This window comes from Rhea americana, unplaced genomic scaffold (assembly GCF_003343005.1).
Source record: "Rhea americana isolate MKP2758 unplaced genomic scaffold, rheAme1 scaffold_85, whole genome shotgun sequence".
NCBI classification, from domain to species: Eukaryota; Metazoa; Chordata; class Aves; order Rheiformes; family Rheidae; genus Rhea; species Rhea americana.
In genome coordinates, this window is record NW_028187034.1 from 329,691 (window position 1) to 351,909 (window position 22,219).

At 48.6% G+C, this 22,219-nt stretch overlaps 2 protein-coding genes and 1 long non-coding RNA gene across 4 annotated transcripts in view; all 3 read left to right on the forward strand.

Moving 5' to 3' along the window:
• Positions 1 to 27: 27 nt before the first annotated feature.
• Positions 28 to 7,217, forward strand: PHF5A (PHD finger protein 5A). Its single transcript, XM_085323515.1, has 4 exons — positions 28 to 351; positions 1,852 to 1,875; positions 3,292 to 3,458; positions 6,547 to 7,217. The coding sequence occupies exons 1-4, from the start codon at positions 300 to 302 to the stop codon at positions 6,634 to 6,636; spliced, it is 333 nt and encodes a 110-aa protein (XP_085179641.1). The 5' UTR covers positions 28 to 299; the 3' UTR covers positions 6,637 to 7,217.
• A 6,302-nt stretch (positions 7,218 to 13,519) lies between these two features.
• TOB2 (transducer of ERBB2, 2) lies at positions 13,520 to 20,062 on the forward strand. Of its 2 annotated transcripts, none has more exons than XM_085323630.1 (2): positions 13,520 to 13,853; positions 18,928 to 20,062. In XM_085323630.1, exon 2 carries the CDS (start codon positions 19,014 to 19,016, stop codon positions 20,034 to 20,036), a length of 1,023 nt encoding a protein of 340 aa, XP_085179756.1. In that variant the 5' UTR covers positions 13,520 to 13,853; positions 18,928 to 19,013; the 3' UTR covers positions 20,037 to 20,062. The 2 variants fall into 2 exon arrangements, with proteins under 2 accessions (XP_085179756.1, XP_085179757.1); XM_085323631.1 differs by lacking the exon at positions 13,520 to 13,853 and adding an exon at positions 17,375 to 17,850.
• Positions 20,063 to 20,081: 19 nt separating this feature from the next.
• The window catches only part of LOC146585073 (uncharacterized), a 3,345-nt gene continuing 1,207 nt past the window's right edge, over positions 20,082 to 22,219 (forward strand). The window contains exon 1 of the long non-coding RNA XR_014898065.1: positions 20,082 to 22,109. This is a non-coding gene — a long non-coding RNA (uncharacterized LOC146585073). The remainder of the gene's footprint in view (positions 22,110 to 22,219) is intronic.

Genomic DNA, 22,219 nt, shown 5'->3' on the forward strand with positions numbered 1-22,219 from the left:
CCGCGGCGGCGCGGGCTCGGCAGGTCCTGGCAGGGACGTCCCTGGAGAAATAAGGCTGCGGCCGGCCGGCCTGAGGTCCGCGCTGGGCGGGAAGGGGCGCCGCGGAGCGCATCCACGCAGTAGCTCCGCTTTACCGCAGGGCGTGCCAGCGCGCGCCAGCGTTTCTGTTTGCGAGGCCGCTTTATCGGGAGTCCGGCCTCCTCGCCCCTGCCAGRACCGGAGGGGTGGGGAAGAGGAGCGCGGTCAGAGGTGAAAGGTTCCGGCGGCGGCGGCAGCGCAGCGCGAGGTGCCGCGTCGTCATGGCCAAGCACCACCCGGACCTCATCTTCTGCCGCAAGCAGGCGGGCGTGGGTGAGTCCCTGGTGTCCGGCCATAACCGCCCTCCTCTCTCTGCTGACCGGTCTGCCTCTCTCCCTTCGCCCTCGGGAGGGGGAGGCGCGCGCGTGGCGGTTACCAGCCGTTAGGCGCGCGCGTGCGGCCGTTAGGCCTGGCGTGGGGGAGGGGCGAAGCGGGCGCCGCGTCCTCGCGTTCGGCGGTGCCTCTTCCCGGCCCCCTCCGACCCCCCCTTTCTCCGGGCCTTAAGTATCTGCTWTGTTTTCTGGGTCCTTCCCTCCTAGTAGGAGGAATGGCTTTGTAAGGGATTGGCGTTCAGGAAATAAAGATCCAGACACATAGACCTCTCGATGTATGTGGGACACGAAGTCTCCTTGCTGTAATCTTATTCTCCTAGATGCTTTGCTATAAGAGGTGCATGTGAAGTCCACTTGTCTCTGGCCCCCTTTAAATACAGCTGGGTTGCTTTAATATATGCATAATAACTAYCTCTTATTCTTCAGATTAGCAGAAAAATAGATAAAGTTGCTAGTTCTATTGCAAAAAATATCATTTTGATGCTCTTTAATCCTGTTATGTTGGCCAGGTTAATGCAGCCTGGAGAATGAGGCTGAGACTTCAGCCAGTACTGAAACTCCTTTCTAGCTGCAGGATAAAATTACATTCTGATTTATATCTATCTACAGATAATGGATTTTATTGTTGTCATTTGGGTCAGTTTGCCCTGCTAAATCTTACTTAAAGATACTGATATCCAGGATTAGAAGTCAAGCTCACTCTTTCAAAATTTTTTTCCTCTTTATGAGAGCAAGTTTAATRTATGTTCTCTGAGATAAAATTGTTACACTGTTCTTAGGCAATCTCTTTTTAGAATAGTCAGTGTAGCTAAAGGTCTGTCTCTATTAAAGACTCATTTTCTGGCCTGATGAATCCCTTGACTCCTCAAAGCTCAACTCAGTGTTCATTTAATTTTTGGTGAAGGGAACACCTGGACTTAACAACTGTTTAGTGGTTGATATTTATGTCCTTTAATAAAAGTTAATAACACTATTGTGAGTTTCCTAGACAACTGATAAGACTTTTTCAAGATGCATTTAACTAGCTGCATGTTCTGAAGTGAACAAAATATAGGAGCATCCTTAAATCAAAGGAACACTTATCTTTCTCTCCCTTAAGTGTGATCTAAATCTCATTATGAGCAGTAGAAAGGCCAAGACTTGTGTGTAGGATTTCCTGTGGTCAGGTATATTGGATATGTTTAAAGTCGAATGATTTGTATAGTTKTTTTACTGTCAATATGAAGAGAGTCATTAAGCATTGACAGTGAAAATAGACTTTTATCTTAGCAAATGTAAGATATTAATTGTAAATATGTCTACATTTACACTGTTCTTATGTTTTACTTTAAAAAAAAATGTTCAGTGCCTGAAATAAAATGGACTTTGTATTAGGTCTGTATTAATTTGTCTTTTACTTGTATTTCTTCCCCAAATAATTTTTTTCTTCTTCATCTTATAGCAATTGGAAGACTGTGTGAAAAATGTAAGTATAGCTTTTGCATATAGTTGCTTGAGAACATTGATGTGTGATTAGAAGATGCAGTTTGGATTTGGGGATTGGCTGCTATATTTGCTTTACCACTAACTTCTGGCAGGAGCTTGGACAAACCACTCCRAGATGGGAAGAGTTACTTTTCTGTTGCAAGTATAAATCAATGAATATTTATAAAGATAAGTGCTCAAATAGATTGTTACACAAATGCATGCTATTTTAGTGTATATACTGACAGCATTTTAAGTCACTGAGGCTGTAATGACTTCTTGACTGGTTCCTTGTAACCTGTTTGTAATGCAAAATGATCAGCCTGATCACTTCAAAGCAGGAAGAAAAAAGACACTTTCAGAATCTGACTTCTTCAGGCTTTCATAGCAGCTCCTTTCAGAATCTAGGAGCACAAGAAATGGAGAACAAAGCCATCTGGAGTTAGAGCAGATTAAGAACCACAGAATCAAATGCAGTTTTCCACTGTAGAAGAGAGGAACGAGTTTGATCGGGCATTCTCATAGGGACACAGTGCAAATGAAACCAGATGACTATTTTTGGGTTCAAAAATAATATGAAAATAAGAAAAGCAGGGAGGAAGTTTGTCTGAGGCAAAGGAATTCTTTTTAAGAGCAATTCAGCAGTGAAATGGTAGTACCTGTTAGCAGTAGTTGAGGGCTGTCATGATGGAGATTTAAGACCAGGTTAGATGAGCTGTTTGTGGGAGTTAGGATTAGATGGCTTGGGAACTGGTAATAGGATATGAAGCCTTTCATCTGTAGGTCAGTGTTTTGGATAAGGTCCAGGATAGCAGAGACTGTCAATGGCATCTGATGACTGGCTGTATGATATGAGTCTTAAGTTTCACTCTGTTCCTTGTGGGAAAGCCACTTTACAAAAGTTGCTCTTGATGTTTATGCCAGTTTGCCCTTTCCTTGGCCTTCTCAGAGATGAAAGATTAAAAGGACCACAAGCACAAATTCTTATCTCATCTCTCTGAGGACACTAACTCCAGACTCTTGTTGTTGGGGCACTGAAGGAGAAGATTATACTGCTGCTTCTTGTAGGGAAAGACAGCGGTCCTGTTGGTCCTGTGTTTCTTACAAGTTTTTTTTAGAAAAATTACTTATACTGTATAGCTTTTCTTTATGATGTAAGCAAGTGTTAGTTAATCGCAGGAGATGTAACTCTAGCTTTCCTGTGACTGTCAGTGCAAGATTTAAACTGAAAAAAGAAAAAGGAACAAGAGTCAGCATGCAAGTACAAAGGGGCTCCTGTGCTTATAAAATTTCCTCAATTCTGTTGTATTATCTCTGAGTGTACAAGCAAGTTCTTTGACTTGGAAGCTACTCTTCTGTGGGGGGGGTGGGTGTAGAAAAGGACATTCTGTAACCAAAGACTGTGCTGTACTTTCAGGTGATGGCAAATGTGTGATCTGTGATTCATATGTGCGGCCCTGCACTCTTGTGCGCATATGTGATGAGTGTAACTATGGTTCGTATCAAGGACGCTGTGTGATCTGTGGAGGTCCAGGAGTATCTGATGCCTACTACTGCAAGGAATGTACCATCCAGGAAAAAGATGTAAGTTGTCATTTGGTCTCCTATTGAACTGATTATGTCTTTAATAGCTGTGCTTATCCTTAAAGGGGCTTGGAGCTAGTGAGATAAATGAACTTTGGGATGTGGCACACTTGGATTCTGCTACTAATACTGCCACTGGTTTTCAGTACCTTGTACTTTCTTCTGCTGTTGGTCATTCCCTATCTTTGTAAAGCATTTCGAGATAGCCTAGCAAACAGTGCCCTAATCCTCTTTTGCCTTTTGTGCCACATGATCTTTCAGTATTATGCACTGCATATTTGTGGCTCRCTTTCCCCATGCGCTGCTTGTTACCACTTTAAGCTATCTTATTCAATCTCACAGTCTCTTTTATCAAAGATATTTCAGACTCTGCAAAGGCTAATGTTTTGGTAGGAGCAGCTTGCAACTAAAAGTGTGTGATCAGCCACTGATTAAGAACATGTGTGGTACTGCAAGGCCTACCAAATCACAAATTATGTTTTCCTTTAGAGTAGGAATAAAGTTAGATCTTAGTGTCCTGTGTCCTTGCTCCATTAATTGTCTTTAATGAGTTTAAAATTTCTGGTATAATTTCACTGGGATATTTTTTTTATTCTCATCTGGAATGGCCTATATTGTAGACATTTTTTTCTGTCAAAACTTCTTGCTGTAATGATCCTGTATTTCTGTAGTCAGTACTATTTACTGAAAGATAAAGACTGCYACTGTGCCTCTGAAGTGAGGCAGCTGTTCCCCTCTATGTCTGTTTGCTAATATCTGTCACAGTGAATGCAGGATGTGAAGAACGTCACCTGCAAACAAAGTAGTAGAAAGACCTTAAGGAAGCAAGAACACAATGCTTAACAACAGTTGGAATATCCCCCAAATATGGATCTGATGACTGTCAGTGTCCATTAAGGACTGTTTTYCATTTTAATAGGCTCTATGACTAAGACAGTCTTCTCCTTTGCAAATATCTGCAGCATACCTTAATGTTGGTAGAGAACATGCTGARAAAATGGTTCTCATTGGTTTAGAGGAATAGGTTCAGCTGACTAATTTGCTGGTTTAATTTTCTGCAGTGTCTATATCTCCTCTAGAGGCCTCCAGCTAAATTCAGGACAGGGACAGGCTCAGTCTTAATTTAGTCATAAGATCTGACAACCATGATCTATCTTAATATCTAAATGATGTATTTGAATATAAATGCTGTGATGGTGGTGCAACCTCTTACTTTAGAAATGCTATGAGAAACAGTAAATAGTTTCATTAACTTACCTTTGGAATTGAGACACTTGATAAGACATGAGATCTTTATTTCACTTTTACTGATTCGTATTGATTCCATGCAGATATTTTTCATACAGCTCTGCTGTAGCTTATGTCTGGTTCAGATCTGAAATAGCAAGTTGCTCTGCAAGGCAGGATTGTTGAAAACCTAGACCTGAAGCAGCAAGGGAATGACAAGTCAGAACTGAGGTATTTTGACAACTGGATGAAGGCTGCTGTAGCTGAAGACAGTTGTTCTGTACCAGCAGACTAAAATGTTAGGGACTGTTGCAGATGTGAAATTGCAGATCTGAAGTAGCCAACTTGACAGGATTGACTTGCAGAGTTGACAAGTGCTGGCACAGCTTTAGGATGCCCRGAATGAAGAAAAATTGTGTAGGACATGTCACAATTGTGGTAGTTGGTGCTGATATAAACAAGAAAAGCAGCTGGACAGAGAGCTCTATCTGAAATTCTAACACTCCAAGGTTTGAGTCGGAGCAGCTGATCTTCCTRTATTCCACTATCCATTTCAGTTTGTCTGGGGAAAAAGAAAGCAAATCTCAAAGCGGATGAGGTGGAATGCTCTTGGGCACAAAGCAAAGTGCATATTTTCCCTTGGTTTGCCCTGATGGAGGGAAGAAAGAGGTACTGTTTCAGCTCAAATTCTATTTGTGGGTAGAGGCCAAGATCCTGCCTTATTATCTAGGACAGCTGTGAGTTGCAGAAAGTAATCCTTTCTTGGGGACAGGAGCATGCTCATATGCTGTCTTCTGAGGAGGTGGAAGAATGAACAGAGCCCTGCAATAAACCTGTCAAGTTTGTCACAGACTCCCTGGGTTGTGGGAGGGAAGAGTTGGAAGAGTCCTGCTACTGAGGTTCAAAAGCAAATCATGAGATGATGGGTTGTGGCAGGCATATGGAGAAGGAGTGATTATTTTCCCCTCTCCTGTCATTTCTGCCATGCAGACCCTCCCCACCAGGTTGCTTCTGCACAGCTGCAGGTATTGGTGCGGCAGCCTGGGTGCAGTTTCCACAGTAGCTGATATCTGCCCAGAGGCTTTCTAAATCTAATCCATTTAGGCTTGCACAACACTGAAGGACATGTGTTCCTCTGCCTGCTGGGCCCCTTGTACAGCTGCCATTGCCAGCCACAACATTTCACCATCAAGTGGCCCACTGGTATACAGAGATACAGATATCTCTGATTTGTATTCAGTTGTTTGCAGCCATACCTGTCAATCCCTTCTACCCTTCTTGTGGCTATCTACCTCACCATTTGCTGGAGCTGGGGTGCAACAACTTCTCCGTGTAGTGGCTGTGACTAATGGTCCTCCCCCAAGATGACCATAGCCTCTGCAATAATCAATCTAGCATGCAGGAAATCTGAGATTCAGTTCTGCTATCGTGACTGAGAAGGGGACTGTAAACACAAGAATGGCTTGGTGACATCTAAAGCAACAAGATTCTTTTGGCTAGTGATGAGAAAGGTTATTCCTCTGATCCTTATAAATCCTATGTCTAAATCCTAATTTAGAAAGGATCCAGTCCTGAGGCACTGAGCATCCTCCTCATTAAACTGCTGATGTTATACAAGCTGTTTTCCATCTTCATCCAGAGGAAGAGTACATGCTAGAGTAATGTTAACAAGGTGTCCATCCTCTTTCCTTTCTACTCTTACTGGTAGTAGCCAGGAGAGTTGGAGGGCAGCTCACATACACAGGTGTCTAAGAGCATTAATGCCAGGGTGTGGAGAGGGAATTGGGAACCTGCTGAAACTGTTGTGTGTGATAACATTGTTTTGTTTGTCTGTCTTACCTCTTCTTTTCTTCAATTCCAGCGAGATGGTTGTCCTAAGATTGTCAACCTGGGCAGTTCCAAGACAGATCTCTTCTATGAAAGGAAAAAGTATGGCTTCAAGAAGAGGTGATCCTATCTGTATGTGGCTGCACCTGCTGTTGGGTTGGCAAGAGGGTCTTGGAACATCTCTGGACTTTGCTGTTATTGAAAACCCATTGATTATTTTTCTGAAACAGTGCAAATTCAGTAGTATACTTGGAGAAGTAACAGACTGAGTGGGGAGCTTGGTTAGAGCTGAGTCTCAGAAAGGGCAAATGAGGATTACTGTCTTTTAGCTTTTCAGAAGGTTTGCTAGTACCTGCTCTAGCCCATTATAAAAATCCTGGTCAGCAAGTGGAGGAAACTGTCTCAGTAAAAGCTAAGAGTCCTTTCTGGTGCAGGGAACACCCTGCATCTGTTCTTACCAGCCCCCTTCTCAGTTGGTGGAAATCTCCCCACATACCACTACTGAAGTACAGAGTCCCATGTGTCTAACCCCCACCCCAAGRTATTTTCATGCTGCCCTGTTTTGTAGGGAACCTAGCAGTGCTAGTAGCTGGTGCCTTCCTAGGCACAATACAGCTGTTCTGTTTTTTCTTTGATTAATTAATCCAAGGCCTTGTATGTAACTGTTCCTATAGAATGCATACCAATAAAGCTTTTACTTTTTTTTATATATAACAGAAGAATTTCTCTCTGGTTCATTCTGTTCCTAGCTTTTCTGGAGCTTTCTGGGAACACAACAGGATTAGTCCAGCTAGAACTGCACAATGGGTTATCTGGTTTCTGACAGGGTCTGCTTATGGCCATGTGACCTTGCTGCAAGGAGCTTCAGGGAATGGCTATCGCTTTTGTGTGCGTGTGATCCTACTGACTGATCATTTTGTCCTGTAGCATGAGGATCGCTGAGCTTGTAACCCTTATCCTGGCTAATACGGCTGTGGATGTTGTTTCACCRTGCAAACATCCAATCCCTTTCTAAAACCTACTAAGCTATTTGACTCGCTATCCTGTTCTTGTGAATAAGTTAAAGCCTTCACTGCTGTAACTGGAAACCAACTATTGTGTTCTAGGCTATTAGTTGTATGCATGCTGAAAACCAGAGCCTGCTTTTTTTTGTCAAATACTAGTACAGGCTAAAAGCAGTCTGTTTGCTCAGCAGAGGCCTGTGAACGGGCACCTTACATGCAGAAGCATAACTGAATTCTGTGCTAGTGAGTGTGCTCTTCAGATGGTTAAATTAAAAGCCTAGCTCACCATGCCCCATGTGCTACAATAACAGGATTCCCTTTACRCAGTCTTGGCGTACAGAGCCTGTATTATCCCCCTTCCAGGATTTTAGTTGTTCCCACTGAGGCTGATATTGACTCCTCAAACTTCTCTGGCTTAAATGCCTCTTCTGCAGGCTCCTGCCATGTAGGCGTTCCAGCTTTAACACTTAACAGTTTCAGGTAACAGTGGAAACAAGAAACAAGCTGACAAGATGTGATCATCCTTCCCTTCAGAGTCACTTCCTTCTGCTGCAGCTCAGCTAGCCCAGTTATAAATGGTCTTACAGCTGTGTCAACACCTCCTCTTCCCTTGCCCCAACTCCCCCAGTTATTCTACCAGTTTTCTTCCAAGGTTTTTGTGGTCCTGAGAGTATGTGTCTTCCCCTTGCTCACCTTTGTTTCCTTAYTCAGCTTATGGTTAATTTTTTACTACATATGTGGATGCCATTTGCCAACATGTTAAGAGCAAACTGATTTTCTCTTCTAGCAAATCCATTCTCACAAAGTATTTCACCTGAAGAAGCAGCTGGCTCTTGATCCTGACTGGGAAACTTGTGTCACAGCCAGTTATCAGCTGTGTGAAATTCTGTGTTTATTTAAAAGCAGCCCATGACATGCAGACATGCAGATTCTTCTTTTTTTTTTTTTTTTGTACTTACAACTTTATCACTTCACCCAGAATTTATCGCTTGCTCTCAGCCAGGCTACTCACATTATCACACTGGGAATGCGGAAGGTTGGTACATATCTATCTTTCTTAGAAGTTTCTAAAATAATGAAAGTTGTTCTGTGAATTCAGAGGGTGGACAAAGGTGTGAGGAGTTCTGGGTGGGGTTTTTTTTTCTTTTTAGTCTCTTGGAGTTGCTGGCCCTGGTGTAGGGACTCCTAGAAGATCTAATTTTAGAGCAGCCCTTGTTTCTGAACACTTAGCAGGATCAGCCAAGCAGGGGTTGCCATAGAGATGAGTTTCCCATCCTTCTCCCTTGGAAAAAAAAGAGCTGATCATACTTATTTTCTTGGCACTACTGGTACCCTCACTCTCTGACTGCTTGGTATATTGGTCTGCATTCTGGCAGCAATGAGAGTTAAGCTGCCATTTCTAGTTGTTCTGAGTCACTGGGCAGGTGGAGAGAGGAATTTTTTTTTCCCCCCTGCTGTCCCCTCCCCCTTTGCCTTGTTTGCTCAGACAGCACTGGGGAGAATGCCAAATGCTGCTGGTGCTCAGATCAGTTCAACACCACTGCTCTTCTGCTGTCTTTAAAGCATGGATGGGACATTGCCCTAAAGCTGCTAATTCAGACACGGGTAATGGATATAGTTGGTGTAATGTTTTCTATTCAACATATCAAATCCAGCCAAGGCCCCTAGAAAAGTGTGATATTTTAAATAGAGATAAGCAAAATTAAATTCACTGAAATGGCACTGATCCAGTAGAAAGAGATTTTTCTGACAGTATTGAAGACTAAAACGCATACCAAAAGGGCAAGCTTCCCCRGGGAAAAAATAGGACAAATGTCCTGCTACTGTCTGTCTGCCAAGCTCTGGAAGGGCCTCATCAAACAGCAGAAAGGAGTCTTAAGTAGCCYGACTCAGGGGCTCCCTGGAAGTGCTGTGAAACACTTGCATGGCAGCTGCCAGGAAGGGTGGGAGGGATGCTCTGCCTCTGTAGTGGCTGAGCCCCCATGGTGCTGGCTGCAAATCCTAATTACAAGAGCTAAATGTGTTTTCCTGGTGTTACTTTGCTAGACAGGGTCATTGGTTGATTTTCTTTTTATCAGAAGGATGTTATGCAATAGGTATAAAAGTCCTTTTATTTCAAATCTTTACACTGAGGAAGAAATGTGAGAACTCTTGGCCTGTCAAGTAATTGGCTCTTTGTTGCCAGTACTAACAAGGCATCTCTAGGTTCTGAAATGTGGATATTCCCTGTTACATGCCCCTTCAGCTCAACTACCTGCCACGGCATCATAACTTACCAGCAAGCTCAGCAAATAGCTCTAACACACCTCCAGTCCTTTGGATCATGTAGACCTTGCCTTGACAGAGCCCTTGGGCCTGAAGCATTACCCTTTTAAAAAAACTGAAGGTAAGTAAATATCTTGAATTTGCCTGTGAGCTTTCCCTGGGGGAGTTGCATAGATGAAATCCTGCTTCTGAAACCTTATCTTCACAGAAGCTGTTATTTTCTCATTATGGGGATCAGCTGGAGATGTTTGCCTATTTCAGTAGCAGGAAAGAATTTTTCATTTCCTTGAGGTTGTCATGTGACTTGAATGTAAAGGGTATTCAGGCTATGGGAGTGTTAATTATGTTCAATTACAACCTGACTGAATTATAATGCCCTTCCTTGGCATGAAATAACCCAGCARAACTAGCTCTGTCCTGGTGGCTCAGAGATTCCTGCCTTCTCYGCGTTCATGTGATTCAGGAGCTCTGCTTTGACGTAATAGCCAAATGGTTGAGAATGCAGGAGCGGATACTATGACAGAATTCCTCTGTGTGCATGTGTACAAGTGCAACTAGATAATTAAAGGAACATGGTCAAGACACAAGTATTTTAAAGAGTTCTAATGTGTAACACCCTCTTGGCAACACCTTATTAAAACAACAATAGAATTTTAGAAATGTAATTGTCTTTTTTTTCTTAATGATGCTAAAAATAGCCCTGTCATTTTAATTTCCTGATTTTTGGCTGGCAGCTTGATTTTTGTTTCCAGCAAAAGCAAGGGAGCATTAGAAAAAAGGTGTTCTCTTGTAACAATATTCATTTCAAACTAGAAGTGATGAAAATAATGCCGCTCATAAATCTTCCTGTTCTCTCTCCATCCTTCCCCTCCAGGAAAAAAAATATGTAAAGTCTTTTCTTACACTGGTGAAAAGATGAGCAACAAAGGCTGCCATAGCACTATGTCTAAAAGGACAATATAAATAGATTTCTTACTGCACAGCCTTGACTGGGTTCAAAAGAAGTCTAATTCAATGGTAAAAGCAGTATCTAAGGTAGGGTGTTCCAGAGTGAGGGAGTGTAAACAAATCCCAGAAAGATCCAGAGGATCTTTGTGGGRAAAGGGCAAGGAAGGAACTGTATACTTTTTGTTTGGAGGGGGGAGGTGAGGGGGAGGAGTTGCTATGGAGAATTATTTAGACAGAGAGACACAGAGCAGCTTGGGAGACATTTGTGGTCTCCCTCCCTTTTGAAAACTGGGAGGTAAGTTTGATATTTGAACATCTCTGCATATTGAGAGGATCCAGTTACAAGATTAAATGAGATCTGACTCCACAGTGTGATTTGCTTGGGATTTCTTCAGAACAGGGAGTATTTTGGGGCCCCAGCCCTCAGCCAGGCAAGCTTCCCTGTTGTGACAGTGGCCACCTTGGTGCTGTGTAGCCCAACAAAGCCACGTCCCTTCATGGTCTATTTGTGTTGCCTCTGAGAAAACTGTTTGAAAGGTGGCTGGAAGAACCTGGGAGCTGCGTTGTTGGTGCCAGTTTCACATATTTGGAGCTTTATCCTGCTCACATCTCTCGAGGAGCACATACGCCACGAGAGCCTTTTGCAAGGTGTCTGTCCATGCTTCTCCTCCCTGAGGCACCTGGCATGTCCAGCACCACGTCAGCTGGCCCGCTTACCTTGGCCTATGTTCTCCAGCCAGCAAATACATGAGATGCAGGTGCCTTCTAGGATTTTGTTTTCCTCAGAACTAGCAATAGGTCTGGTTTAAAAGAGGGAATGTGGAGCCATGTGTTGTGGCAACTGGTGCTCTATAACCATGTGTGGCAACATCCTATGAGAGGAAAACCTAATAATCCCTACAACATGCTTCATTGAGCATTGCTGCTTTATAGGAACTATTTTCTTCTTGCCACACCTGGATATATACCTCGTACTCTGAAGCAAGCAGGCTCATTTTAATTCGTTAACATTTGTTGATTCTTCAACCTTTTTTATTTGCAGGGAAAAACACATTTCACAGTACCTGAGTAACTTCAGCTTGCTAATGTTGTGAAGACTCTATTCAGCAGTGTGAAGGCGAAGTCCTTTGGCAAAGGATAAATACCCGTGATTCACCTGCAATGGGCAGAGCAGAAGCCAGATAAGGAACCTGGATGGCAACCAGGGCTACTGATTTCCACAGCGGTGTCCTTCCCCAGGACAGCACTCAGAGCTGAAGTTGCACCAGCTACAGCGTTAGCTTACGTAATCGCTTACTTTGCATTTATGCACGGCAAGCCCTACCTTTCCTAACTCAGATAAAACCTTAAAATAATCTGCCCCTGCCTGTGCCAGCAGAGAAGTGATGGCCAAGCCAAGGCGCCGCAGTAAGGCCTGCGGCGGCCATGGCAGCGCTGGGAACTACAATTCCCAGCAGCCTCCGCGCCGCGGCCGGGRCGTTCCTCCTGCTCACACCCCCTCCAGCTCACTGGCTGAGGCAGCGCTCCAATCCGCGGGCGCTGCCGGGCCCTGCCAGCCAATGGGGAGGCTGTTGCTAACACGCCGCAGTTATTTTTAGCACGGGCGCCGCTCGCGCACCTTGCGGGTCCCTCGCCTCCACTGCGGCCGGGCCGGCTCTACGCTGGCGGCGGCGCACAGGCGCCAGGCGGCTAAGTAGTCCGCGGGCTGCGGGCCCTGGGCCTGTGTGAGCGGGGCGGCGCGGCCCCAGCGAACAGCCTAAATAGTCTCCCTGCCTCGGGGGATGCTGGGGGTCCGGGTCAGGCAGGAGGGGTGGCCGTGGCTGTCCTGCCCTCCCCTCCCCTCCCCTCTAGCTCGGGCTCCAGCTTGCTGGGCCTTGATTTTTTTTTTTTCCCCTCTTGTCCCCCCTCGTTTCCCCCTGAGAAACTGGGGCCCYGGATCACCATGTGCCCCAACTGCCTGCGCTGCCCTGCACGGAGGAGTGTCTGCCGAAAGGCGTGGGGGTCCCCATCCTTACCGCCACTGAGGGCGTCCCAGAGAGGTTCGTGGCGCAGGGAAGCAGCTGGCATTGCCCTTTCTGCTCCTAAAGCAGAAGCAGTAACGCAGCTCCCCAGGCCTCATCTGCAAAACTGCCTGCCTCTTGCCTGTAGGATTTGGGGGTCCTAACACGCAACATTTTGAAGGCTTCTCTCCTCCCTGACCCTTTTTCTCTCGTTAATAGAGTTGACACTGGAGTGGTAGCAGCCGAACACCTCAGAGAGCCTCCCCTCCGCGCCGAGGTCTGTTTCGCAGCCAAGCTGGGGGTCTAGCGCAGCCAGGCTGCCCCTAACCTGGTTCTTGTCGGCYGTCGGCGCGTGCCTTTGCCCCTCGTCTCTTTTTGATTATCTTGCTCTGCCCTTCCCTCTCATCCCGCCCTGCCAACGGTAAGCAGCTTGGGGAAATCCTCAGGTCAGGCCAACCTGGCTATTCGATCCATTTTAAATCCCCCCCCCCGCCCCCTTCATTCCCGCCCCGCTCCCCAGCCGAGGCTGGTTCCTCACGCCACAGTGCTAACGCCGAGCTGCAAAACCCAGCGCGGGGGACGCTCTGCGGCATCCCCCGCTGCAGCTCCTGCACTAGGACCAGCCCCAGTACGGGGGAAGGGGGAAGGGGGACGTGAAAGAAAGGAGAAATAAAGGGGGGGGGAGGGAAGGAGACGGCGAGGGGCCGCGGGGTTAATGGGCGGCGAGGGGYGGCGGAAGTAGTCCCGGCCCGCCCTCCGCGGCCGCATCACGCTGGGCGGGGAGCGCGGATCCGTGCGCGGGGTTGCTAAGGGTGAAAGTTTGCCGTGAGTTGGCTCACTTGGGCCAGGGCGCGGGCGGCTCCGGGCCGGCGGGGCGAGGCGAGGCGGAGCTGSGCAGGGCAAAGCAGGGCAGGCGACACCGACAGCGGCACCGGCACCTCCGGGCGCGTCCCGCAGCAACCCTCGGCCCGCGCTGCTGCTGCCGCCTCCGCCGCCGGGAGCGAAGCCCCCCGCGCGAGAGCTGGGGATACCGAGAGGGAGGGACGGAGCGGGGCAGAGACGCGCACGCAGCCGCCCCCGGGACAGAGCTGCGAGGAGCTGCCGGCCCTGGAGCCGAGGGAGAGGTGAGTGGGGCCGGGCGGGGGGCTGCGGGCCCGCACCCGCTTTTGTGAGCGCGGCGCTGGGAGGGTGCTGCGTGGGGGTGGGCGCTGCTGCCCCCCTCCTTCCAGCCTCGCCTGTGGGGGTATTTTTCTTTCTTTGAAGCGTTTCTATAGCTGGCGGCCCCGGGCGGGGGGGGGGGATTAATGGGCTTTCAAGGGAGGGTGAAAGTCATTGAGTCCGTGACGCTTCTCCGTGCCCGAGTTCACCATTTTGTTCGGTATTTCTCCTTTTTTGTGTGTTTTTTTTGTTTGTTTTTAATCTCCCACTTCCCCCTCCCTCCCTTTTTGCTGCCCCCTCAATCCAGTGAGGGGAGCCAGGTTTCGCAGGGGGATGCGGATCAGCCCCGTAAGACAGGGAGAGCGAGGCCTGGTGGGGGGCGGTGACAGGTTGCCGCGGCCCGGGCTGGCGGCGTCCCCCCCCCCCCGGGGGGGTGCCCCCCTCTCCCGGCTCCATCGAGGCCCGAAACCCCTCGGCAACAAAAGGCGCCGCGGCGTTGTGCGAGGGTCCCGGGGGGAGAAATGGGCTCCCCGCCCTGCTCCCCCCCCCCCCCCCCCCAAAAATCATTTATTGTTACCTGGAACTGTGGCAAAGCCCTATAGATTCTGAGATTGTGCAAAAGGATGCAATGAACACAAAAAAAGCAGGACTAAAACCCGCCCCGGCGGGCGGGGTGGTGGGGGGGGGGAAGGCACCGGCTCCGCGGCGGAAGGTCAGGCCGAGGTTGCCGCCGTGGGGTGGCTGGAAGAAGAGAGGGGGCGCTTGGTGCCTGCCTGCATCCCCCTCCCAAAATCCTGTCCCCCTCGGATCCTCCTCCCGGCCTTGGGGGTGCGGGGGGAGCAGGAGGGGGGCGGCCTTGGTGCCCCCGCGGGTTGGGGAGGGGGTCGGGGGCTCGCCCTTGAGGGGCGAGAAGGGGGCTTTGTGCGCGGACCATGGAGGGCCTCGTCCGGGGACGTTGGTTGTGACCCAGCCGGCCCGATTCCCGCGGCCCCCGGCAGGGGGACGGGGATAAGTAAGGGAGAGCAGGGGCTGTGCTGGGGGGGGGGACGGGACTATTTTGGACCCTGGCGCCTTGTCGCCCTCGGGGGCGCTGCCCGCTTTGGGGAGCGTGTGTGTGTGTGTGTGCGCGTCCCGCCCCGGGTGCGGGCTGCAGGCTCGGCGGAGAGGGAGGAAGGGACCTGCCTCTCCCTCCCCTCCCGTCCCCTAAAAAGAGGGTGGGGAAGGGAGACGACTCGCCCGCGCACGTAGGAAGGGGAAGGGGGAGAGGCGGCCCGGCGATCCCAGATGACGGGCGGCGGGGTGTGCGCCTCGCGTTGGGCAAGAGCCGGGGAGSGGAGCGGAGCGGAGCGCCGCCAGAGCGCATGCGCCTTGGAAAATTTTGTGCCCTGCCCGGCCGAGCAAGCGCTGGGGCGGGCGGGCGGCGCGGGCGCGGGGCACGCCGGGAGGTGTAGTTCGAAGGCGAAGTAGGTCACGGGGCTCGGCGCGGCAGGGGAGCGGGGCGGGGGAGGCGAGCGCGGACTACAACTCCCAGAGTGCCGCGCGGCGGGAGGCGTGCCGGGCACGGGAGCGCCGCTGCCTGGGTCACCAGAAATGGCTCCTCTCCTCAGGAGGTGGGTGGCTGCGGGGGGGGAGGGGGGCACGGCCCCCTACGTGCTGCCCACTTTCCTCCTCCCCGCGGCGTGGGGTGGGAGGGAGGCGCCCTGGTTCGAGCTGCGAGGGGAGAACCTGGCTCAGTGCCTCGGAGAAGGCYGTGCCGGTCTTCCAGAGGGGTTGTGGGGTGCAGGGCCGCTTGCCCCCAGTGGGGGTGGGRGAGCCGTAATTAATCCGATTAGCGTCTTCCCTGCCTATGGGATGAGCAGGGAAGCCTGGAAAGAAGCTCTTGTTTAGGTAGGGTGTGTCCTGCGGTTGAACATGGGAGATCTTGGCTGCATACTTCTAAAGTCACTTTAAATGTCACTGTGCACCATTAACCATGGTGACACGATAATGAGGAAAATTTTCTCTTAAAAGTTTGAAGGCTTGCTCACAAGGTCACTTCTTGTGCTTACATAGTGAAGTGAAGAGGGCATTCTATTGTTTGCTCTTGAGTGATGTAAATCATTATTTGGCCCATCTCCTTTAAAATAAAAGAGAGAAATCAGAGGTGGCTTATAAATTTCTTCAATAGACCGTGTCTGTAGAGGGACATTGCTCTTGTTGATACTGGTGCTTCTATGTTCTGCCCACCACAGAGTAAGCTTTTACTTGGGGAATAAAGACAGTGTTGGTTGACAGTGAAGAGATTCTCTCTTCTGGCAAACTTGTCAGAGTACATGTTAGAGTTGATGCTTAGTAGCCCATTGTCTTGGAAGCTATGTTCCTTCAAATATTCCTTAATTACTATTTTGGTGCAGTAGAAAGGAATTAAGAGGTCCTACTGGAGCCCATATTACTGTGTTAATGATCTGAGGTGATGTTTCTGACTTCCTGCAAGTATCAGCTATATGTGGCCACCTTGACAGCTACTGATATTACTAGTCTAACGAATTCATCTTTTTTTGTAGTTAGGGTTGAGTGTTCTGCTTTTAGAAAGGGAGAGCCCTTTTTTTTAATGAAAGAAAAAAAGGGGAGACCCAAGATGTATTACTGTATCTGCTCTCTGCTGCCTTCAGCAGAAGGTGCTGCTCTGTTTATTAGGATGTGAGATTGCCAAGGGGTACTGAGGCATCTGTGTTGCATATAGGGCAGTAGCAAATCATAGAATCRTAGAATGGTAAGGTTGGAAGGGACCTCTGGAGATCATCTAGTCCAGCCCTCAGTGTAGCCCATATAGGGATTGAACCCATGACCTTGGCATTAGCAGCACCACACTCTAACCAAAATTTTGATCTTCTGATCTGTTTCGGGGCTGTAATTTCTGATCTCTTGATGTTTTGGGTCTGGTTTAGAATTTATYGCATGACATTAAAAGATATTACAAACTGATTATTCTTTTCCTGCGCAATTTGCCAAGATCCTAAGCTGTCCTCTTTGTCAGATGTCTCAAAGTCAAAGGAGCAAGAGAGTTTCATGTAATCTCTTCTGGAGGTAGTATGGGCTGTTTAAGTTCTTGTTAACATTAACATGTGCTGTTCCAGGGGTTTGGTTGGTGCCATTTCCTCTGGAAAAGGCTTTGTCTCAGGATCGAGACTCCTGCTGGCTGAAAATGGCTCTCCTTACTCTCTGAAAAACTCTGATTATTCATTTCTTCTTTGGTGTTAATCTGTTCTTATTTGAACTTTATCAGGTCTCCATGACCTAACAAAACTTGTTGTAGTTCAATAATTCCTTAAATGAGATTTTAAAAGGCAAGACTTCATTTATTCTTTTCCGTCTTCTTAATAGTGTGTTTTTCTTGTTACCAAGTTAAACCTGAAGGGGATTCTTTCCAGAGCTCACCTTTTTGTCAGCTGACTTGAGGTGTGAGATCTGCTTTTAGTTAATATAATTCTAAAAYTAAGTGGTTTTTGAACTATGATTAGCATGTTAAAAAAAGAAAGAAAGAAAAGAAAAGAAAAACCTGTATGCTCTCCTCTTTTTTGGGGTACTGAAGCCTCAAAATACTCTAGGGTGGATGTTTTTTGTTTTGTTTTAGTCTGTTTATTCCTTTTTCTCCACTAAAGTAGATTAAGCAAACAAGCCTGGTCAGTTTTTCTTCTTCCTTCTGACCTGGGCCAACATGGATACTTGGTGGTGTTGCTSTGATTTCTGTTTTTTCAGGAGAAGGCTGACACCTTATGTTTGTATGTCATCCCCACCCCCAAATAATTGGCACACGATATAAACATCGGCCTGACTGCTYCATGAGAGCATCCCTGAAGCCCATTTTAGGAAGACAGCTGAACACAGCGTGTTTGCTTAAGCAAGATGAGGGCAATTTAAGAGTGAACAGCCTCTGACTAAGCTGACAATTAAAAACTGGATATTCTGCTTCCCCCTGGAGAGGTGTGTAGGCTAATGGAAGTGTTTCCTCTTAAAATATCTGTGGGATTCCTTTTCTTTGGATGGGTGACAGAGCACAGTGCTGACCTACCTGGGGGAGGTTGTATCCAAACATTGTTTGCAAATCTTTGTATAATGGGAGAGTTGAGTGTTGTGGTTTCGTGTTATGCTTTTGTGGCTTCTCTTAATTTCAGAGACTTCCTCATGAGGGAGGGAGGGAGGGAAGGAGGATTACTTCATTTTTTGGCAAACAGTTTAAGTTTTTATTAGGTAGGTACCGGATCCTGGCAGAGCTCATTTTCCCTCTGTTCAGGGATAAGTGATAGGAACTGTACTGGACAGGTTATTGGCACGTATTTTGTGACCCTGAGCACCGCCACGCACCCCACTCCCCTTGAGTGAACTGAATTAAAATGGATGTGCTTTATAAGATATGTGCCTGCCAGTCGAGGGGGTAGTAAACACGGTATAGCAGCTGGTGCCGCAGCTCCCTCCGTTGTTCCTTCTTGTCCTTCCTGTGCTTGTGCCAGCAGGACACAGTTCTCCACAGGACCACTCAGCCTCTCGGTGGGGAGGCTGGCCCTGCTGTCCTGAGCACAAACGAGCCTCTGCGCAGGCTCCTGAGCGAGTCACGGGGCTTTCCAGGTGGCGCAGTTATGTTCTAGAGGCTGGTGCAGGTGAACCGCACCAGAAGCAGCTGAGTGCTGAAGCGTAGAGAGACATTAGATATACTGAAATAGCTCTGCCAGGGCCAGCAGTTGGCCTCCTTCATTTCAGCACCGGTACTTGGCAGCAAGGTAGGTATAACACACATGCCTATGTGGAGATAGTAGCTACGCCCCTGTTCTTTCTGGACAGGACAGGGAGACTCTTCCCCACTAGCACTTTGTGTCTTGAGGGCCAGTAGATTTGTGGTGACTTTTCTAGTCAGCATCACTACTTGGTAGTGTTTGTACAAATGTTTCCTCTGCTTTCGTTTATGAAAAAGTTAGCTGTTCACTCCAGTAGGCTAAGAATTGTTGCCTTTTTCTTTTTTTTTTTTTTTTTTTTTTTTCTGTATTTTTTCCTCTCTTTTCCTAGGTCTGCTTGGAGCCAAATCCTGTCTATGTGTTTGTCACTCTGTCTCTTTTAATACACTGCCCTGACTTGCTTGCTGTGAAGGGAGTATGCATCTGGAGATCAAAGTTGCTCTTAACTTCATCATCTCATACCTGTACAACAAGCTTCCTCGGAGGCGGGCAGACCTGTTTGGTGAGGAGCTAGAGCGCCTGCTGAAGAAGAAATATGAGGGTCACTGGTACCCAGAGAAGCCTCTGAAAGGATCTGGCTATCGCTGTGTCCATATAGGGGAGACCGTGGATCCGGTGGTGGAGCTGGCGGCCAAGCGGAGTGGGCTGGCCGTGGAAGATGTGCGTGCCAATGTGCCAGAAGAGCTGAGTGTCTGGATTGATCCTTTTGAGGTTTCCTACCAGATTGGCGAGAAGGGCTCTGTTAAAGTCTTGTACCTGGATGACAGTGAGGGCTGCAGCGCAGCAGAGCTGGACAAAGAAATCAAGAGCAGCTTCAACCCTGATGCCCAGGTATTCGTCCCCATTGGCAGCCAGGACAACTCACTGTCCAACTCTCCGTCCCCCTCCTTTGGCCAGTCGCCTAGCCCCACCTTCATCCCTCGCTCTGCCCAGCCCATCACTTTCACTACTGCCACGTTTGCTGCCACAAAGTTTGGCTCTACCAAGATGAAGAAGGGTGGAGGAGCTGGAGGAGGGGGTGGCGGAGCAGGGGCTGCACAGCAGCCGAGGATGGTCAGGTCTCCCACTAACAACCTGCTGAAGCACAAGGGCCTCTCCCTGTCTATGCACTCTCTGAACTTCATCGGGAGCGCTGGGAGCCAAGCGCCGCAGTCGCAGCTCTCCCCCAATGCCAAGGAGTTCGTTTACAGTGGTGGGTCACCAGGAGCCAGTAGCCTGTTCTTTGACGGTGTTGCCAGTGAGAGCCAGGCCAGCAACATCCCACCGGCATCGCAGTTCAACACCGGCACCGGGGGTACCTTTGATATGGCTCAGGTCTTCGGTGGCAACACCAACAGCCTCTTTTTGGAGAAGTCTCCCTTTGTGGAAGGACTCAGCTACAACCTGAATGCCATGCAGTATCCCAACCAGTCGTTCCAGCCTGTCGTCCTGGCCAACTGAACACAAGGAAGGAGAGTATTTGGGGTGGGGAGGGTGGGAGGGGGAAACAAGAACAAAAAAAAAAAAGAGGGAGAGAAAAGAAAAATAGAAATATACAGAAAATATTCAAATCTTATAAATATAGCTTCTTGGAAAAAGAGAGAGCCCAGTGTTGTTGCGCTGTGCTGGCAACGCTCCTGAAGCACTGACTTGTTTTTTAACTCAGTCCCTGTGCTTTTTTCCTACTCACTTTTTTACTCCTTTAATGAGTCTTGGGTTTTTTGGTTTGCGTTCACCTTTCCCCTGCCCCAGCCCAGGAGTGGTGCAAACATAGGTCACGATGCTCCTGCCTAACTGCACCCTTCCCAGCACTGGACAGTTGATCCTTCTACCTGGGTGTAGAGATGGCTTTCTTCTGGGCTGTGTCCCCAGACAACTACTGCCTTGCTGGAGGCTGGGGGAGGAAAAGGGACAGGATGAGTCAGTGTTGGCGGAGGTGCATGCTCTTCTTGAGYGCTAGCCAGAAATGGGTGAGTGGGCTTGCTTTTCTGTTACGGCTCTGCGTTCTGAGTGTAGACCGAGAGCATCTACCCTGCCCACTGGCTGAGACTGCTGTGCTGTTGCTTGAAGCTCCACAGACCGGGCTGGCATCAGCTGTTCTGTTTGTATGCTGAAAAGCACTAACTCTTTTTTACCGTCTCCCAGCAAATAGCAGGGAGGCCAGAGCATTACTGTGAAATGGCTTCTTCCTGCTCCCCTCCTCATCTGCACTTCCAGCCACGGAGGGAAGCTGCAGAAGAGCAGCACTTTGGACTACGTGACTCTGGTTATAATCCCCTTCTGCATGTGAGCAAAAAGAGGCCTTTTCGTGGCTTCTTTGGGCCAGGTGGTTGGTTCAGATGACAACCCTGTGGTGTAAAAACACTACGCGCGTGTCGCTGCTGTGTGTGGGAGGTGGTGCTGAGCCAGGCAGCTGCACTTGGATCCTGCCCCCACTTTGTGTACTTCCTCCGCACCAGCAAGGGCAGCATCCACTGATGGTCATTTGGGGCAATCTCCTGAGTTTGCGTTCTCATTCCCTGCTGTGGATTACCTTTTTAATCTTTGAGAGGGAATTCCTTTCTTTTTAGTTAGAGAGGCAGCACTGCTTTTGGGGAGGAGAAAGGGCTATGTTATTGAAGCTGTTCTCTTGAATGATAGCCTAAGGGTTTGTGCTTTCAGTTAGGAATAAATCTGACTAAATCCCCTCTTCTGCCCTTCTGGAGGAGTGGGAGGAGGTGGCTGATCTGGTGCAGAAGGGAAGCGCCTAGTGTAAATTYGTCATTCCAACCAGATCATGTCGGTGCAGATGGTGGCAGGCTTACTGCAGGGCAGGGATGGACGCTCTGAAGCCGAGCGGGTGTCCGCATGTGTGAACCTACAGTGGGAGAGCCAGAATCTGGGAATGCCCCTGCAGCTTTTTCTGAGGCTGATGTGCTGCAGCAGGCTAGTAATGGCTTTTCAGCTAGGTCACTTCTGTGCCCAGAGCCCACCTGCAGGAGGAAGTGTGGAGGGCCTCTTTCTGCCCAGGCTGGGCTGGTGGCTCCCTCGATGGGAAGGAGTCCTGCTTGGAGGCTGTTGTGAGAGTATGGAAGAGTGCAAAGAGGAGTGAGACAGAGATGAGGCTCCAAGAAGTTCTTTGTTTTGTGTTTTTTAAATCTTTCTGCTGCCTCCCAAGTGTGGGGCTTTGGTTTTCTTCTAAGCATGTCTCTGGAGCACCTTCAGAAACCTGCTTCTGCTTATCTGTTGAAAGCTAGTAAGCTCTTTCCAGGCATCCCTCCTTCAGGGGAGGGGAACTCATGCTTTCCCCTCTCTCTTCCCTGAAGCTGAGATAGAGGCGCTCCGACCCTCTTGTACTTGTGTTGCCAATGAGCCTTCGCAGGGGAAAGGAGATGTCCCGGGGAGACTGCCGCTACCCATATCTCATTAAGGAGAATTTCCAGTGTGCCCCTTTTCCTCGCTGGGCGACTGGAAGAGGCCTGGTCCCAACCTTGTGCCCAGCATCGGTTCCCGAGCAGGCTGCTTGCTGCTGTCAAGCCATGACCAACACAGCAGGTGGGTGAGGAGAGCGGAGCCCGGGGAGCTTCCCTCAAACTGGCGTCTGCAGCCTCAACCCTGCAGGTTTCCAAGCTAGGACGAGTTGCCCAGGAGTGGTTGAACTGATT

Excerpts from the sequence above, each read along its gene's own strand:
- PHF5A (XM_085323515.1), top strand. The coding sequence starts at position 300 with ATGGCCAAGCACCACCCGGACCTCATCTTCTGCCGCAAGCAGGCGGGC. Across the intron at positions 352-1,851 it reads CCGCAAGCAGGCGGGCGTGG|CAATTGGAAGACTGTGTGAA; the intron begins GTGAGTCCCTGG and ends TTCATCTTATAG. Across the intron at positions 3,459-6,546 it reads GTACCATCCAGGAAAAAGAT|CGAGATGGTTGTCCTAAGAT; the intron begins GTAAGTTGTCAT and ends CTTCAATTCCAG.
- TOB2 (XM_085323630.1), top strand. The coding sequence starts at position 19,014 with ATGCATCTGGAGATCAAAGTTGCTCTTAACTTCATCATCTCATACCTG.